The sequence below is a fragment of the Watersipora subatra genome, chromosome 11 (genome assembly GCF_963576615.1).
Source record: "Watersipora subatra chromosome 11, tzWatSuba1.1, whole genome shotgun sequence".
Classification (NCBI taxonomy): domain Eukaryota; kingdom Metazoa; phylum Bryozoa; class Gymnolaemata; order Cheilostomatida; family Watersiporidae; genus Watersipora; species Watersipora subatra.
This window is the reverse complement of record NC_088718.1, coordinates 43693411-43713913: the sequence shown is the minus strand read 5'-3', so window position 1 is coordinate 43713913 and position 20503 is coordinate 43693411. Positions and strand designations below refer to the sequence as shown.

General features: G+C 34.2%; 1 protein-coding gene across 1 annotated transcript in view; it reads left to right on the top strand.

Moving 5' to 3' along the window:
* The first annotated feature begins 4240 nt into the window (after positions 1 to 4240).
* LOC137408105 (tenascin-like) overlaps positions 4241 to 20503 on the top strand; it is a 42361-nt gene continuing 26098 nt past the window's right edge. Inside the window, exons 1-5 of the mRNA XM_068094499.1 lie at positions 4241 to 4261; positions 7156 to 7330; positions 11481 to 11569; positions 12813 to 12990; positions 13260 to 13379. Coding sequence (XP_067950600.1) covers positions 4241 to 4261; positions 7156 to 7330; positions 11481 to 11569; positions 12813 to 12990; positions 13260 to 13379 — 583 coding nt within the window. The remainder of the gene's footprint in view (positions 4262 to 7155; positions 7331 to 11480; positions 11570 to 12812; positions 12991 to 13259; positions 13380 to 20503) is intronic.

Here is a 20503-nt window from a genome sequence, read left to right as displayed (position 1 = left end):
TTGGAGTTGAAAAATGAACCTCGTTATGAACATAAACAAAAAAAGAATTAATTGTTATTGAAGTAACCAAGTAATTGTTGGTACCATTTTGTTGACACTTTTCTACTGATCCCTTTCTATTATGGAATTGTAAAGATCTCGGCGTGTCAAAGTGGCAATCAACTGGAGGTGGCACTCATGTAATGGGTGGGTCTTTATTTTTCAACTCTTCTCCTATAGTGGCTTCAATTCAATTGGAGTTTTTAAAGTATTTTGTCTTAAAATGCAATAAAACTAGAAATTTTTTTTAAAGAGTTCATCACCCACTTTTCAACTTAGTACATTTAAAACTTCACTCTCGAGATTTTTCCTAATATGCATTTATCTTTCCTAATATGCATTTATATTTCCCAATATGCATATATCTTTCCTAATATGCATATATCTTTCCTAATATGCATTTATCTTTCCTAATATGCATATATCTTTCCTAATGTGCATTTACCTTTCCTAATATGCATATATCTTTCCTAATGTGCATTTATCTTATCATGTACATAAAAAGGATTGTGCATCTATTTTACTTAAAAAATGGGTTTTTAAGTTTCGGACTTAAGACGGATTAGGTCTGGTTAACTAAGATTTTTTATGATTTATTACCACTTTAATAATGTTATTGTTATGTATTGTCTTTGCCCGTCAAACTTCGAGTACTATTATATATAGATATATATATAAATTAAAGTTTGCTTGGCTCATCTAGCTTTTACAACTAGTCTCGTCTGTCTTTCTATTGCCCAAGCCTTATCCTTACTTTCTCAAGTGGCTCCTGATGAGCAAGTCCGGTCATCAAGTTAAATGGTTGCCTTATGTAATGATATAAAACAATATATTCCCTTGAGTTGTGCTAGCAAAGCCCAGTTTTCACCCCACCGACAGGGGGCGATGTACCTGCGGTCATCGCCGCACCCAAAGAGGTTCTATGTTCTCAGTGTCTATGGTACCGATGGTCAACGCGCAATTAAGGATTTGTATGCTTCTAAACACTGCTATCATTTACGCATGGAATTAAAGTATAACATGTGTTTTCAGGTCAAGGTCATATTAATTCTTTTACCCTAATTGGAAATATAAACTAATCAGAAAATCCAAATTATGGAAATCGTACATACAATACATTTTGGGTTCTTTTGGGCGGCCTGTGCAAAGGTTTTGACTGCTGGTGGCATCCTGCAATCTACGCTGAGGACCATAAAGAAATCCAACTTACTGACCTTTGCCGGTGGCCTGAGAAAATTTGCAACTGATACTTGTAGGCCACTTGATTTTCAGCAGCCAGTGGCACCACTGCCGCTCTTACGGTAGGGTCAGAACTGGGCTTTACTGTGAGGAGGTGGGTTTGTTGTATAGATTTTGCTCAATAAAACAATGGAAGGCAGACTATTATTGCGCTTTATAAAAGCAGTAAGTGTGCAAGAATGGCTTGGCTACATGGTAAAACCCAACAACTATTCGATATAAAATAAAATGTTTTAGAGCTAGAATTTTATCTATTACTCTACGCAGCTGTATATTGTTGAACTATGGATGTAGTATAGTTTCACTTTAACAGTGACACTGTGAAGACCTGATAGAGTTGTACCAAAATTAGTAGTGATCTTAATACTTAACCACTTGAATATTTGAAACAATATCCTTTTGAAGTGGATGTCTAGATGTCATTTACTGTAATTCAATTTGGAAAAATGAGAAAATCATTTAAAATTGTTTTTTTTTTTTAATTTGGATATGAGGAAGAAAAAAAGGATAACACACTTTTTTTGGAAGAAAGCTATTAGAGGCTTGATTATTGGCTAGCAAACAGAATAATATGGTATTGTTATGGCAAAGCGCCGTGGCCATAGCGATGGACCTCCTGGTCACCACGGGCACACGGCTGAGCCTTTCGGACACAGGAGAACATCACGGATAACACATCTGCATTCTCAGCGGATCACCATAAAGAACACCCAGACTACCGATAAGACCATCATAGCAAACTGAATGCGGAATCAAGAAAAAGGGGGTAGAGCCTATAAAGAAAGAAAACATATACATGTAAATTGAGCTTGAAACGGTCATTAAATCAGAGTTGTATGAGCAGACTCTCTTCATGTTTACATATGGTTTATTGCCTGTCTTAAATGTATAATATATTTTGATGGATGCTTATTTTAATAAATATATATTTCATTGGAGTTTACCAATCAGTATTATTGCGTGACTGTTTTGTCGGAATTAAAGAGGATTGGCAGTTTCCTCTACAGTATCCTAAAAGCCTTGGTCCTGTATAATTACCCTTCAAGGCAATTAGGCAATGTAATGTTGGATCAGCATGTCAAGTATATTTTTAGTTACGGTGCTCTGTCAATCATAGCTTAGAGCAATATAATTTGCTGAACAGAATTAATGGCAACAGGACAGGCTGTAATAGTATAAAAATGATACCCCTTAATTTACTGGTTAGCTGGATGTCCTTTTTTAACTTTGATGTTTTGGTTTGTCATATTATGACTTGTTGCTAATTTTTGATTTACAGTCATGTGGTTTTACGGTGATATAAGTATTGAAAAAGTGGTGCTAGTGGTGCATTGAAATGAGGCTGCATATCTTACCGGGCTATGTAGGACCTACCTACTAGCTATTGGTGTAGTATACTGACACTGTATTTCTTAGTTATGTAGGCGCCACCTAATAGCTATTAGTTTATTATAATTATTGACATTGTATCTATTACCTAATTAAGTAAGTACTACCTAATAGCTATTAGTGTATTACATTGGCACTGTATCTCTTACTAATTTAAATAAGTACTATCTAATAGCTATCAGTGTATTATATTGACACTGTTTATCTAACCAAAGCATGCAAGAACTATTTAATAGATAATAGCATAATATTGACACTGTATCTCCACACAAGTTATATAGGCAATGTCTAATAACTATTAGTGTATTAAATTGACACTGTATCACTTACCAAGTTGTGTAGGTACTACCTAATAACTATCAGTGTATTATATTGACACTGTATCTCTTACCATGTTATGTAGGTACTACCTAATAGCTATCAGTGTATTATATTGACACTGTATCTCTTACTAAGTTGTGTAGGTACTACCTAATAGCCATTAGTCTATTATATTGACACTGTATATCTAGCCAAGGTATGTAGGTACTACCTAGTAGCTATCAGTGTATTATATTGACACTGTATCTCGTACCAAGTTATGTAGGTACTACCTAGTAGCTGTCAGCGTATTATATTGACACTGTATCTCTTACCAAGCTGTGTAGCCACTACCTAGTAGCTATCAGTGTATTAAATTGACACTGTATCTCTTACCAAGTTGTGTAAGTACTACCTAATAGCTATCAGTGTATTATATTGACACTGTATCTCTTACCAAGTTGTGTAAGTACTACCTAATAGCTATCAGTGTATTATATTGACACTGTATCTCTTACCAAGCTGTGTAAGCACTACCTAATAGCTATCAGTGTATTATATTGACACTGTATCTCTTACCAAGTTATGTAAGTACTACCTAATAGCTATCAGTGTATTAAATTGACTCTGTAACTTTTACCAAGTTGTGTAGGTACTTTCTAATAGCTATTGATACACTACAATAGCATTGAGAAAGCTTTACAGCTAAAAGCCCGACTCAAGATTAGCAGAAGGTTTTGAGATTGAAAAGAAATTTAAAAAAAGGGCAAAGTTTTAAAATTGAACACATATACACAAAACACAAAGCTTTAAGGTAGAAGGTCAGACATAAAACTTGCAAAAAAGGTTTACCAGCTGCTTATCCAGACAAAATTTGATCGAATTTAAACATTAACCGCGATGCACTCTGAGCATCATATCAATCAAACTGTTGTCAAATCTCCCGCTCAGATTTCTTCTTCTTAGTCCTTTGTTCATGAGCTTATTCTTATCAATAGCTTTTATTGACCTGTGACAAAGTGTCTTGAAAAAGCCAATCAAAGCCGTGTGTTTGCACAAAGGACCACGATTAGTAAGCTCAAGTAGCTAGTCAACATTATTTCAATGAGACTCCAGTGAGTATAATATGGTCTATATTCATAACTTCTTTTATTGCCATCGCTGATAGCTTCCTCCTGACATACTTTAAAAGAGGAAGTCACAAAACCTTTCAACAAACTTATGCAGACGCAGCTAAGAGTTCTTCAATATTAGCTGTTAACAAGATTACAAAATGGCTCCTGCTCAAGTTGTGGTAAGTCTATCAGACTTCAGTGTTTTTATAAGAAACACAAGTAACAATTTCAGCTTAGTCAAGTTTTTTTCATTTGGAAATGTACGTTTGACAGTACAACCAACTAGGATTAGGACGTATCAGACTTATTTATAAAGCGTTGGCTGTATTATGGTGTTGAATACTTCTATATTGGCTGTCGTTCGCTAGCCTTGTTGCAAACTATGAGAATATGAGCTACGCAAAAATCTGTGCAATTCAACTGTTTCTCATTTGCTGTAGGTTTAGCATAAGTTCAGGGTTTGGCTGATAGAATGGCCACATGTGAATTTGAAAGAAAGAAATGTTCATATATAAAAAACACAAGTCATAAAAGATGGAACTCATAACTGCCATGCTAACCTAACAGAATACATTGGTTAAAATAACTCGGTTTACCAATACCACTACCCTCAGCCTGTCAATAATTTTCTAGGCCGGTAGCTATTTTAAGCCAAATCCTGTCATGTGAAATTAGCTAGTAGTATAGTTGGCTTGACATACATACTGATAAATAAAAATAAATTAATGTTTAGCTGCGGCGGAAAGTCAAGTTGTCCAAGGCAAACATCTTTAGATTGGCTTAGCTGTGGTAGATTTCATCAAAGAGTCAACTTCTTAGATGAGCTTTTAAATTCAAATAATTCTTTTTTTAACCCTAGGCTGAAATATTTGGTAAAAGCTAAAAGGGTCTTGAGTGCGTATAAATATAAGTATCACACTTCATTGATAGTAAGTAAAATAGGAATTATACTAATACCTGTCAGCCCTTAAGTTGATAACTTGGTAGGAGGTATTAGTATCCTGTCAGCCATGAACTAGGTAAAACCGATAACATGAGGATATACTGGTACCCTGTCAGCCCTGAAATAGGTAAAATCAATAACATTCAGATATACTAGTACCCTTTGCCTTGGAGTAGGAAACTGAGGGAGCTCTAGTAGTAACCTGTCAGCTCTGAAATAGGTAAAACATGTAACAGGATGGCATAATAGTACTCTGTCAGCCCTGGAGTTAGTAACTGAGGGGAAGATAATAGCACTCTGTCAGCCTTTTGCATAAGAAAAGGGATACTGAGAAATAGTACTTGAGATGGTTCAAGTAAACTAACCAAATGTCAAATCTACTTACATACTCCTTTTATAATAGTTGATAAAACTTTAACATTCTATACAACTTTTGAATCCATTAACATAAAGCCTTAGAATTCTTGATGAAGCACCCTTTTTGTTGCTTTCAAAAATGAAGAATTCTATGCACTCAGGTTCAGCCACTTATTATGATATAAGTTATCACAATGAGAAGTGAAAAAATTCTGCATGATCGCAGAGACTGAACAATGTCATTCTCAATATTCATTCTCACATTTAGTCTCTGACAATTTATAACACTTAGAAACTGGTCAGTGGTACAATCATAGTTTTCTGCTTAGGTATTGCCTGTCTGCTCTAAAGTCTCATTAAGCCATTCTACATGTATTCAAAATCAATATAGTATTCGGTTTCTTCTAAAGACTGGTTCTGTCAATAGAGCTGTGCATGCACACTTTTTTGATTTAAAAAAAGTTACGCTACCTCTTTTTAACAAACTTTTTGTTGTCAGCTAATTGAAGATTGACTTCTTTGATATTTTGTAATTGCAGCCCCACACTATTTTTAGAACGTGTTGAGCACCTTGAGATAGAAAGCGACCATGAACTCTGCTGAGACCATAGACCTTTGCAGCAACTACGGTTTTAAGCAGAGATCTTCAATGCACTTTAGTGTTATAGAATCCTATGGCTACAGACAGCTTTATTGACTGTTGCTTGGAGAATCCTATTTAAATGTATATATATATATATATATGTACATGTATATATAACTAAATGTCAAAATAAAAAAGTGTGTCTGCTGCAGTTGCTAGGAATATACTAATAAAACTTTTAAATTTCAACTTCGGCTAAAAAATGACCAATTTTCACTTCAGTTAAACACCATCCATAAAACTGCACACTCTTTCGCTACCTGTATGTTATTTCTGAGCTCATCATATGGTGATTGGAGTTTAACTATTCATCATCTTACATAATACAGAGTCACTTTCTCTTTTGTTTGTATAGTTGTGTCTTTCAAATAATCACAAACAAATTCAATATCATAACATATCAAACAAACTCTTATGTATTGTATATAACTACTATGACAACAGATGAATATGAAGTTTATCCTACAGCTGATCACAGTGATATTTATTGCAAAGTAAACCTGGTAGTTTTCTGATGCAACTTAACAACTGGTTTGGATCAAACCAAAGTATATATTTTCCACCATTGGAGTAAAAAGTATTATTAATTATCTCAGCAGTTATATGTATTTATAGCAGCTTTCAGCTTTTCAAAATATTTTGTTATCCAGCAGCAAACACAAAGGTACTTCACACAGTAACCTCTGCATCCAGCAATTGTTCTAAAAATAGGTCCATGTATGCAGCGCATGTTTCATCACGTTCAGTAGTTTAATGTTTGTCAATGTTTGTCAAACAAAATAATCTAGAAAACAAAAATGGCTCAATAGTATATTTTATTGCAATAAATTTACTAATGTGATGCCAAAAAAGCCTTCGTGCTTAGAGTGTGCAAACCAACTCACTATTTTTGAATTCATGTAAGACAAACGTAAACATGTGCTAAAATCAGCTCTATTTTTGAACCTCTGGTAAGGACTACACAAAAGGTATCAGATCAGATAGCTTCCACTTGTACTATCAATAGGCAAAATGCTACCACAGAAACAAGTTTAAAAGAACAACTACAATGAACCAAGTAGTGTCCTTCTAGCTTACGTTTGATATGGATCAGCTAGAGTTCTCACTCAACTAATTTCTTTGTGTTGTAGGGTAAGGTTTTGATGTTGTTTTTTACACTCAGCACAACTACTGCATTAACTACAAAGACTACAACATCTACAGCCTTTTCCACGTTGTCTGATCTCAATACAACACCAGCTGATTTTAGCACCACCTCAACTGAATCTTATACCAGCACCACAATAGAATCAACAAGTGATCCAAGTATGAAATAAGTTTCATACTAAATCAGTCTTGCATATGAAAGTTTTAGCACCCACCTAGCGCTGCAGTATTAGATTTAACGTAATGTTTACTTGCTTCCTTATAGTCATTATACTGCTAACCTTTTCGAATATGATAACTGTTATGTACTGCTAGTCTTTATGCCGATGATAACTGTCATCTGCTGCTATTCTCTATGACTATGATAACTGTTATGTACTGCAAGTCTCTAAGACTATAATAACTGATATGTACTGCTAGTCTCTATGAATATGATAACTTTTATGTACTGCTAGTCTGTATGGCTATGATAACTGTTATGTACTGGTAGTCTCTATGACTATGATAACTGTTAAGTACTGCTAGTCTCTATGACTATGATAACTGATGTGTACTGCTTGTCTCTATGACTATAATAATTGTTGTGTACTGCTATTCTCTATAACTATGATAACTGATATGTACTGCCAGCCTTCATGACTATGATAACAGTTATGTACTGCTAGTCTTTATGACTATGATAACTGTTATGTACTGCTAGTCTCTATGACTATGATAACTTTTATGTACTGCTAGTCTGTATGGCTATGATAACTGTTATGTACTGGTAGTCTCTATGACTATGATAACTGTTAAGTACTGCTAGTCTCTATGACTATGATAACTGATGTGTACTGTTTGTCTCTATGACTATAATAATTGTTGTGTACTGCTATTCTCTATAACTATGATAACTGATATGTACTGCCAGCCTTCATGACTATGATAACAGTTATGTACTGCTAGTCTTTATGACTATGATAACTGTTATGTACTGCTAGTCTCTATGACTATGATCACTGTTATGTAAGTATATCATTTATCATAGTCATAGACTCTAAGGATATCCTTCATTTGTGTTAATTTTAGACATTAAGTTATTCCGCAAAGAGTTTGATTGAACATTTTCTTTTCTCATGATTCTTTGGTGACAGAACTGCTCTTCTTGTGATCATCCACTTCAGTCATCTACCTTTTCTCATGATTATTTGGTGATAGAACTGCTCTTCTTGTGATCATCCACTTCAGTTGTTTACCTTTTCTCATGATTCTTTGGTGACAGAACTGTTCTTCTTGTGATCATCCACTTCAGTCGTCTACCTTTTCTCATGATTATTTGGTGACAGAACTGCTCTTCTTGTGATCATCCACTTCAGTCGTCTACCTTTTCTCAGTATATCATTCAGTTGTATTACAAGGTTGCTGTTTAAAGCAATAAATCCTTTTGATCATTATTCATTAGTACAATCAGATCACGATACTCATTTTCTAAGTATTCTAAGAAGATTTCCCTGACTGGCTGCTTTGACTTCCAAATCAATCAGTGGTTAAATGTGAGCTCTATCCTAAATCAGCCTTATGTGTATGAAGAGTCCCTAGAGTCTCCTTGAAAATGCTAGAGTTGCGTCCAATTTAAATTGTAGTACACCGTTATGTTGTTTTCTATTTAAGCTACTACAAATTTTTTTCTAACCATTTTCATACAGCTAGTTCTTTAGGAGTTGTCATGTTTTGTCACTGTGTTACTGTCACACTGTCTCTGCTTCACTTATCATTCATCGTCTCAAACATTTTTCTTTCTATTTTATATTTGTACTTCATTCATTAGTTTTTTAAATATTTACACTAATTAGTTAGCTTCTTATTCAGCCTGTACTTCCAGTCTTTTGTGTTCATCTAATCTATTCTCTAGCTGATTTAGCAACAATAATGATTCTAAGACTATGCTTGCTCCAGCATGTATTAAGTCGTTGGTTCACATGTCGTTGGTCAACTCAAAACAACTCACTGATTTGTTCAGCTTTTTATTTTGCCCTTTGGTTATCTTATCCTTTGGTAACCCGAACATCATTATTGTTATATGTTTTGAATGCTCGTTTACATTTTTTTTCAGTTCCTGTAGTTTTTTTTCCAACAGTTTGGCAACTTCCTCAAATATTCTCTCTTTCATTTTTATATCTCTTCCAGCTACTTGAGTCATCATTCATAAATAAATCATCATCTACTTTTAATCATTTTTATTCTCATTCTTACCTTCTTTTATCAATTTATTGTTGTATCTCTTGTCTTTCTACCTTTAATTCCTCAGCCTTATCTGTTAGTGTCCTATCAAAAACCTTACTTTTTATACCTTCAACCATAATCTGAGACACCAGCCTATTTGTTTTGTTTAGCCTGACCTGATCAGCAATCCTTTCATCTGTTACACTAAATAAACTTCTCTCTTTCCAGATTTAATTCATTCCTTTTGATGGTTCTCAATAACTGGCTAGTTAAAGAAGAAGTTCATACAATGAATTTATTTTTTCTGTTCCATACTTTATTGCTTCGTAGTATTGATTTAAGTAGCAGGGTGAAGAATGCCCTCTACCTGTTCTCCTAAGTCTGTATGGCAGGAATGGTTTAGTCTGGCTATTTTCCTCAGTGCTACAGTTTTTATTTGTTGCTTTGTTAACTATTAAAATGAGTGAAGATGGTTATATATGTTGTCTCCTCTAGTACTTAATTCGGGATCTAACCCACAGAACTGCCACATTTTCTGTTGACTTTTTCCCCTTAGTCTTTGAGCTTAACAGGGGTCTATTATTCAAAGCAGCAAGAGCAGTTTAATGTCAATCATCAGAAATATATTAAATAATTGTAACACAGACGTGACCACCTATGAAGTTATTGTTGTGTTTCAATACTTCTGTTGCAATCTGGCTACATCACTATCACTTTGTGTGACATAGTAGCTACAGTACACCTTTATCACTTTGTATAGCATTGTGGGCAATCCATTACCACTATGTATAACTTTGCAGCCGCATGATGCCCCTTGAGTCTAATATAGTAGCTAAATTATCATCCCTGAACATAACATTGTATCTACATTATTAACACAGCGTATAGCAATTAAGGGACATTATTAGCATTGTGTATAATGTTGCAGCTATATACAGTCAAACATGGATAACTCGAACTTCAAGGGACCGAACAAAAGTGTTCGAATTATCAGAGCGTTCAAGTTATCAGAGCACTGTCACAAGTCCATATATTTACTTATTTATTAGTAGATACATGTACATATACAAACTATAATATAAATCAAAAGCACAAATGGCTTGTTTCAAATTAAATGCTTCTAATGTAAAGTTTAAAACGTTTTCATGAAAAAGTATAGAGATTTTTCTATCACTTGAGATTGGTTTGTTGTTTGAGGTGATGTTATTGCCAGGATGTTTTTTAGATTGACATTGGCAAAACTTGATCGCTGTTGAAATGCTCAAAAGAAAAGACATTTTTTTCTTTTGGGGTTTTACCCACGATCAATTTTGCCGTTTTTTCATGAAGTTTATGCAGATTACCTTACTTTACCTGGGATTCGTTAAGAGCAACACTCCGAGGCAGTTCAATTAGAAGTTTTACGAGGTTTTACGGTACATTCTATATCACTCACGCTTTTTTAATAGATACTTATTGAATGTACACACGTATTCTGTGTTTAGGTCCAACGATGAATAGTTTTTTGTAGCTCGGACAACGTATTACAACAATTTTAAGACGTTTTAAACATTCAACATTCCGACGTTGATTCAACACGGAATCAACGTCGGAAAACTATTCATCACGGGCTAGCCGGGTCACGCACTCAAGGATTTTTGCCACGCACATACAAAACAACATGCGATTTTTGTTTTGTATGTGCGTGGCGAAAATCCTTGCGCGCGTGACCCGGCTAGCCCGTGCTATTCATCGTATCGCAGTATAAATCAAATTTCACCAAACTTTTAGAAAAGTCGTTGACAAAAATATTTTGCCGATGGTGGTAATAACGATGCTTATGAATTACGAAAAGATGAAGTTTACCTCTATGGCTTTGAATAAAGTGATTTTCTAAAGCGATAACAACCGTTTCGGTAGCCGTTGGGCAAAAAACAGTTTGAATTAACAGTGTTGAGTTCGAGTTATCTATAGCAATTTATCATTACGTGGGAACAGACCAAAGGAAATGTTCGAATTAACCATGTGTTCGAGCTATCCGTGGACGAGTTATCCATGTTTGACTGTACTTAACTCAGAATATGTTTTAACGAGACCATTCGATTTCACTGTCATTTCTATATTGCAGGTTACTTGGATGTTGCGTTAGCAATAGATATTCCACTAGAAACAGAGTTGACAATTTCTTGGGCAGGAAATGCTACTGGCTATTATATGGTGAGTAGAAACTGTCACATCTCTTAATTTTAGTATTGTTATTTGTATGGAGAATACACTAGTCAGTCCCTTTTTCTCATATGCTCCAACAAATAATTATACAAACACCAACTTCAGCAAGTACCTTTCTGTTTTTTGTGTTCAGATTTTTCCAAAACATTAATTTCTACTTGAAACTGTAGACTTCAAAATAGTCCATTGACAACAACTACGCCTGCCATAAACTGCTGAATAGCTTACAAACTTTGAAGGTATTTAGCTACGTGAGTGCTTTAAGCTCCACATAAGTGGACTTACCTAAATACTTTTTAGTTATGTTTTAAAAGAACCAATAATTTACATATTTATCACTGTTTTTCACTGTACTTATCACTGAACATGAGCATCACTGTACTTATCACTAAACATGAGTATCACTGTACTTGTCACTGAACATGAGTATCACTGTACTTATCACTGAACATGAGTATCACTGTACTTATCACTGAACATGAGTATCACTGTACTTATCACTGAACATGAGTATCACTGTGCTTATCACTGAACATGAGTATCACTGTACTTATCACTGAACGTGAGTATCACTGTACTTATCACTGAACGTGAGTATCACTGTACTTATCACTGAACGTGAGTATCACTGTACTTATCACTGAACATGAGTATCACTGTACTTATCACTGAACATGAGTATCACTGTACTTATCACTGAACATGAGTATCACTGTACTTATCACTGAACGTGAGTATCACTGTACTTATCACTGAACGTGAGTATCACTGTACTTATCACTGAACGTGAGAATCACTGTACTTATCATTGAACATGAGTATCACTGTACTTATCACTGAACATGAGTATCACTGTACTTATCACTGAACATGAGTATCACTGTACTTATCACTGAACGTGAGTATCACTGTACTTATCACTGAACGTGAGTATCACTGTACTTATAACTGAACATGAGTATCACTGTACTTATCATTGAACATGAGTATCACTGTACTTATCACTGAACATGAGTAGCAAAGAAGTGCAATGACAGTCATTATACACTTATTGATTACTATTTAAATTTTAAATTTTTTTGTGAAATCTTGTGATGCTACTGTTTGTGTGTTGTTTGCTGCCAATGCCACATTTTATTCTTATACTACTATTTTAGAAAAGTAACTAAATGTTTAGTAGAGCCACTTGGGCGTAAAAAAATGTGAATGCTGAATCCTTCTGCTACCACAGGCTCAGCATGCTGTAACAGGGCAGACTTTGATCAACTCCTTCACCAACAGGACTAATAAAACTACTGCTACTATAACCAACTTAACACCTGGACAGAGCTATGATATTCTGGTTATAACCTTTGCAACTGAAACTGGTGGTGCTGGAACACCAGGTCCCCTAGCTACTCTCACAACACGTAAGAACTAATCAGTGTCTGTTTCAAATGTTAGTAGTAACATTGTTGTACAGCTCATAGCAGAATCAACTAGGTGTATCATGTTAAAAGAGTAGAAAACAGTGTAAGTAAGTACATAAACATCTGGAAATATAACAACTTGAAGCAGAGTAATGATAGATCTGAATGGAGAGTGCTAAATCTAAAAACAGGGGTCTTTGATTCGAATTTTAGTCGCAACAAGTTCTCACGTACAGTATTCTAAATTATTGTATTTTAAATCATACTAGGACCTTCTCAGCCTATAGCCCTCAAAGCACAAGCCTTCGGAAGTGATATCATTCTGACCTGGAACTACACGAATGGTCACGTAGTTGAGAAGTTTGCTTTGAGATGCTTTCCTTCTATTGGTAAGATGATAAGTAATGATTGAGTGATTCACTTCTCTATTGATTTTATAATTTCTTAAAGAACTCATCAAAAAGAATTGATTTGGAGTTTAAAGTTCTGATAAACATTCTAAAATATGTTTGATATATTATAGTTGGTGTTAGTGTAGGAAGTTGGCTCACTCACTGATTTTTATCAGCACTATATATTAGTACATATCTACTATATAAATGGCAATCGTTATGTGTAGTTCCACCTTGTTGAGTACCATACTTTTCGGACTCTTAGCCGCTACTTTTTTTGATGGTTTGAGCCATGCAGCTTATATAAGAGTGTGGCTATTCTGTGCTTTTTTCTTTCACCGCTAGGGCGCATTAACAGGAATCTCCTGTTAGTGCCCCTCTATACCTAACCTATTCATCGTTTTCCTTTAATAATAATTACAAATCTATGAATTTCTTTTAGCTTCATGACATGCACATTTTTGTCCTCAATGTATTAGGCTAATTTTTTTTCGGCAAAACGATATTGACAGTAGACTCTCTCGGTATTAGAATTTAGCGATTAAATTCTATTAACGCTATGAAACGCGATGCCTTTTTTGCGTTTTTGTGAACCTCTATTTCCGGTTTTTTTTAAGGTTTAATTGCTAATTCGCCGTAAAGGCTAATACTTTTCACGCGAACAATTGTAATATCTCGAGTAGGAATAGCCTCTAGAATTTAGATTCTCTTACCTTCAATCAGACAAAGACACTACAATATTTGATTTTTACATTACATATAGTAGTACCAGTATCGTTGTATTTAGAGTTTTGATAGATAGCAGTTGGTGGAACAGTAACTTTTTATACACACACTTCTATGCAAGAATTGTTATTATTAGTTCAACATATTCAAAATTTTTATTTTGTTTTCTCAGTTCGTATTAATTTTTTTATTACCAAACTTTCTCATATTGTAATCGTAGCAATTCACTCAATTTAGCTATCACTTGCTAATTATTTCACTTTCACATCTAAACCCTTTTATAGTCATTTTATTTTTTTAATTTTCTTGACCTGCAAGAAACATCTTGCTCATGATATGAAGTTTAAAAGTTGTTTGACAAAGTTTGAAAACCTTTACAGTTGTTTTTAGGTAGAACGGAAAATGTTGTTATATATTAAATACAAACCAAATTTCTGTTCACAGACTTTTTTATTACTTGGCCAACGCTGGGTTGTACAGCTAGAAGTATTAGCTTACACATCTTTACTTTTAAACCTAACCAATTAGTGTTTCATAATTAATTTCACATTTTGCAACAAACATTTGTAAGATTACTGTTAGATTTATCGTGTAAGATTGCAAGTATCAGTTATTTTTCACTCTCTTATATTTACATACACTTATATACTTTGAGAAATATATGTATATAGATACATAAATGTACATTCTTTTATTACATATATAAACTTCTTATGACTTTTGAAGTTTATAATAGAAGTGTTTTTAAAGTTGGTTTCATCGTCGTTACTATTTCAACTTGCATTCTTTTAAACATAATTTGAGTTTCGTGTTTAAAGTTTAAACATTATTCCTTTTCCTATCACTGTTATTATTACTTGATTAGTTTCCATTTTTTATTATTACTACTATTCTTTTATTCAACCATTTTTGGCAGACATTGTTCTAATAAAATTTTAACTACAAAATATTACCATATTCTGTCATAATTTTTAGTATCGTCGTATTCAAAGAATTGATGGGTAGCTTCTGGTGGAACAATAACCTTTTTATACACACACACTTTTATGCAAGAATTGCTATTATTAATTCAACATATTCAGGATTTTTTTTTTCTCAGTTAGTATTAATTGTATCATTACCTTATCATGTTTTATTGCAATTGTTGCAAAACCGAATTAATTTAGCTATTACTTGATAATTATTTCACATTTACATCTAATCCCTTTTACAATTGTTTTATTTTTTTTAATTTATTAGACCGGCAGAAAACACTTTTCTCATGATATGAAGTTTGAATGTTACAGTTGTTTGACAAAGTTTTAAAAACTTTACAGTTGTTTTTATCTTTTTTTCAAATTGTTTCAACTACACAAAACACTTTTTTCCTGATATGTAGTTTAAAAGTTGGATTGGCAAATGTTGTTATATATGTTAAATACAAATAAATTTTCTGTGCAAAGACTTTTTCATTACCCGGGTAACGCCCGGGTACAAATACAGCTTATGGTGTAAAATAGCAACTAAAAGTACAAGCTTAGAAAGCACAGCTTATGGTGTAAAATGTAGAAAAAATACTTTACCGAAGTTGTTTTCTCGCCTTGGAGTGGATTAAAATTTACATAATTTTGATTTAATGAAAAAAAAATTTTCGGATCTCGAACATCTCGGTTTACGAATTACCTTCTGGAACTGATTCTGTTCAAAAACTGAGGTTCTACTACACGTTATCAAAAGATATAGGTCGCTGAAAGTTATGAAATTTTAAATTTACATTGCTTTAAAAACCTTTACAGTTGTTTTATTTATTTTTAAATCAGTTGTCCTGCACAAAACCTTTTTCTCATGACATGAAGTTTAAAAGTTGTTCTTCTTTGAAAAGGTTTGAGATCCTTCAAAGTTGTTTTATTTTCTCTCTTAATTTATTTCAACTACAAAAAACACTTCTCTCATGATATGTAGTTTGAAAGTTAGAATGGTAAATGTTGTTGTATGTTAAATACAAATCAATTTTCGGTCCAAGGACTGTTCTGTTCAACCCGGGCAACGCCGGGTTGGACAGCTAGTCTACATATATATTATATATTATCACTACATATTAGCACATGTCTACATATATAGTATATATCAGCATATATCAGCACTATATATTGGTACATATCTGCATATATAGTATATATCAGCACTGTATATTGGTACATGTCTACATATATAGTAGATACTAGCACTATATATTGGTACATGTTTACATATATAGTATATATCAGCACTATATATTAGTACGTGTTTACATATATAATATATATCAACACTATATATTGGTGCATATCTGCATATATAGTATATATCAGCACTATATATTGGTGCATGTCTACATATATAGTATACATAAACACTATATATTGGTACAAGTCTACATATCTATTATAAAAATGGCAAAAGATCTGTGTGTATATTTGTGCGTGTGCATGCGTGTGTGTGTGTGTGTGTGTGTGTGTGTGTGTGTGTGTGTGTGTGTGTGTGTGTGTGTGTGTGTGTGTGTGTGTGTGTGTGTGTGTGTGTGTGTGTGTGTGTGTGTGTGTGTGTGTGTGTGTGTGTGTGTGTGTGTGTGTGTGTGTGTGTGTGTGTGTGTGTGTGTGTGTGTGTGTGTGTGTGTGTGTGTGTGTGTGTGTGTGTGTGTGTGTGTGTGTGTGTGTGTGTGTGTGTGTGTGTGTGTGTGTGTGTGTGTGTGTGTGTGTGTGTGTGTGTGTGTGTGTGTGTGTGTTAGTCCACCTTGTAAAGCGATCTTTCCTTTTTTCGATTTGGTCGTACGAAGGGAACTGAATTAATAGGAGTAGTCAATAAATTATAGAGCAGTCTTTCCTTTTTCGCTTTGATTGTACGAAGCGAACTGAATTAATATGAGTAGCCAATAAATTACAGAGCGGTTTTTCTTTTTTCGATTCGGTCGTACTGTGAAATTTATAAACAATATATTTCGGCATAGATGCCGTTTAGACTGCCTATTGTTAAACCAAAACACTCACGTTTTGCAGAAATATCATTGGCGAAATATATTGTTTATAAGTTTTACTGTGGTCACGAAGCCAAAGGAAGGTCACGTGAACGTTTGTTTTTTTCTGGTCACCAAGAAAATATCTTTCGCTTTGAAAATTACCTACTAAATCTTTACTTCAAGAAGATAAGTACTTATCATTCAATGTTGTATTTTCAATAAACTGCCACATTTCTACTTCTAAAAACATTGCATTTGCCACTGTTGGTAATCGTAAACATGTTCATTAAATTTCCTTCGGCGGCTGAGTTACTTTATTTTTTCCAGCCATGAGTACTACAGCTACTACAGAACTTGCACGGGTATCGCTGCTGCATTTTACCTACTAAGTTTCTACTTAAAAAAGGTAAGTACTTATCATTCAATGGTGTATTGTCTATGAATCGCCACATCTCCACTACCTAAAAACGTTGCTTTTGCTACTGTTGGTGATAGTAAACATGTTCATTTCCTTTCGCAGCTGAGTTACCTTTATCTTTTTTCAGGCTACGAGTACTGTAACTTACTACTACAAAACTTGCACGGGTACTCCGAGCGTTGGGATAGGCGACGGTGAGAAGAAAGAGAGCAGCTGGTATTGACTTACTGTCACCCTGCTTTAACCATGGCCAGCTGCACGTTGCCTGCTCAAAAGTAGGCACAAGCTGAAAACAGTTGGTTCATACACCTGACAGAAAAACAAAATTGTTGTCTACCCGGCAGTGTTGCGTCGAATTAACATTGTTTTGTTTTGTCATGCTTGCATTGAATTAACATTATGTTATTGTTATTTCATGCTATGTTCTTCATTTTCTGTTATACCTACATGTACATACTATCCACATGCAGCAATTTCTAACATATTTTTCAGTAGGCCTATACATATATATATTTTCATGCATTCGTGTTCCTTATTGTATCTCCTAAAAAGGCTATCATGTTGGCGTTAGGTTTTATTATTGAAATATGCTAATGCTGTATCTACCTTGAAACTATGCTGTCTGTGCTGTTATACATATAAATTTTATCAACATAACCACGTTACTGCACTGTTTGTATATACCCTGTCAAAACACAGGCTATAGACGAAGAACTGGTGAGCTATGATTAGTGTTTTAAACATGTAAAAGTCTCCATAAAATTAAATAAATGCTGGCGATAGCAAAATATTTTGGGCAATCTCTTGAAAGATGCGAAATTTTTAACACTGCCAGTTTGAAAAAATTCAGTTTGCCTAGTAATGTCAATTTATTTATCAGCTGTCTATACAAAAATAGGACAACACCAATTTGAGTGGTTTGAGACTGATGCATTGTAGACTAGCTGTAAAACACATCGCAGATTTCCATTGTTCTCCCCAAAATTATTGACATGTATGACTGCATATGTGTGTGCATAGTCTGATCAAGCCAACAATTCCAGTAGATTGCATATTTGGAGTTGCTTTACAGTATGAAAGATGCAAGTTCGTGGTGATTGATTGCGAGGCAATTGATTGCAAAGTGAGTGCGAGGCGATTAATTGCGTGGTGAGTGCGAGGCAAGTAGGAGACAGTTGATATCGAGGCGTTTGATTGCGAGGCATGTGCGAGGCGATTGATTGTGAGACGACTGATTGTGAGGCGATTGATTGCGAGGCGATTGATTGCGAGGCGAGTGAAAGCATGTGATGATCACCTGCGAGGCGGGTAAAGTCTGGCTGGCCGAGTTGGGAACTCGGCGGCAAAAGAGCGCGATTGTCAACTGCAAATATTGACGAGTATGAACGGATGCATGAATCTAGAAGCATGAATCTAGAATATTCACTAGATTTTACATGCATCTATCTGTAAAACACATTGCAGATTTCCATTGTCCTCCGCAACATTATTAACATGTATGACTGCATATGTGTATGCATACTCTGATCAAAGCAACAATTTCGGTAGAATGCATAATTGGAGTTGTTTTGCAGTATGAAAGACAACTGTACGCGAATCGGTTCCCATAGATGGGTAATGCAGTTAGTATAATATATGTTGGCACTAAATATTAGTACATATTTATATGTACATACATAGTATATATCAGCACTGTATTTTTAGTTCTATGTAATCATATTTATATACTTGGTTATTTTAGGATATTGGTTAAGCAGTTTAATCTGTAAAAGTGTTTAATCATTCTAAATTATCGTTATACAATTTTAAATGCCATAAACAGGAAGTGGTTGATATACAGTTTTGAATGTTGCAATCAGGAACTAAGCTGATAGTAAAACTAATGTAATTCTACAATGACTATGTAGTGATTTATTCTATCAGTAAGTATTCACAGCCATAGAAATTAAGCAGCCATACCGCTATGTGCAGACCATATAAACATGTCTAACCAGCTAAGTGAGAGGGTGTGTTGATAGCCTGTGTTCAGGCATTTTATTTATTGTACTCAGATATTGTGGCTAATGGCCTGAGTCTATGTTTGTACATGTATTTATGGGCTAGAATTTTGACCTACCTCAGTATTATACTAACTTAATTTTGAAAGAATATATTCTAGTATAGTTTTCATAACATACAATATATTAGTGGGCTGAGTACAGCACAGAGATAGGGCTATTGTGGTATCTTCTAAATTTTTATCTGAGTTAGAACATTGACCCACCTCAACCAATATTAAACCAACTTAATTCGAGAAACACATGATCTAGTATAGTTCATATGATATACAATATTTCAGCAGGCTGAGTACCAGGGCTGCTACAGTATCTGCTGAAGATTCGTGTGAGTTTTGTGAGAAACAGTCGTTATTTAAAGGTGATTTCGGTCGGTTTTTAGCAGATTGCCACTTATTGTTTGCTGATCTGAATATATTTGTTAGTTACAACAACAGCAACAAGCAGTGTGGTGACTTTTTAGGTTTGCACCACAATGCTTTTAGTATAATCAAAAGTTACATAAAACTTTCACGTTGATAAAGTATAAATCTCAGAAGCGAGCAAAAGGTTTGGTAAAACTTAACATTCAGTGTATTGCTTAACAACCCGTTGTTTGTGGTTTAAACAAAAGTAGTCCCAGAAGTTGTGTGCTCATAGAGTTTTTACTGTGTAAAGGAGTGTAGCAATAATAAATATTGTTGCAGCAAAAATTAGTGTAGGGAAAACAGGTACATTAGCCAGGGATAAAAGAACTGTATTAATTTTATGTTTGTATTTAGAGGAACATAAGTTTCATGGAATGTACTATTTCTAAATAAATCGAAGCAAACATTTTTATTTTTCAAATCTGAAGTTAACCAAAACTTGTACAATTAAATAGCAGTAAATAAACCTTCAGATTAAAATCAGTTAAACATGCTTCATTATTTGCTGCTGTTTAGTTTATACAAATTAAATTTTATGAACA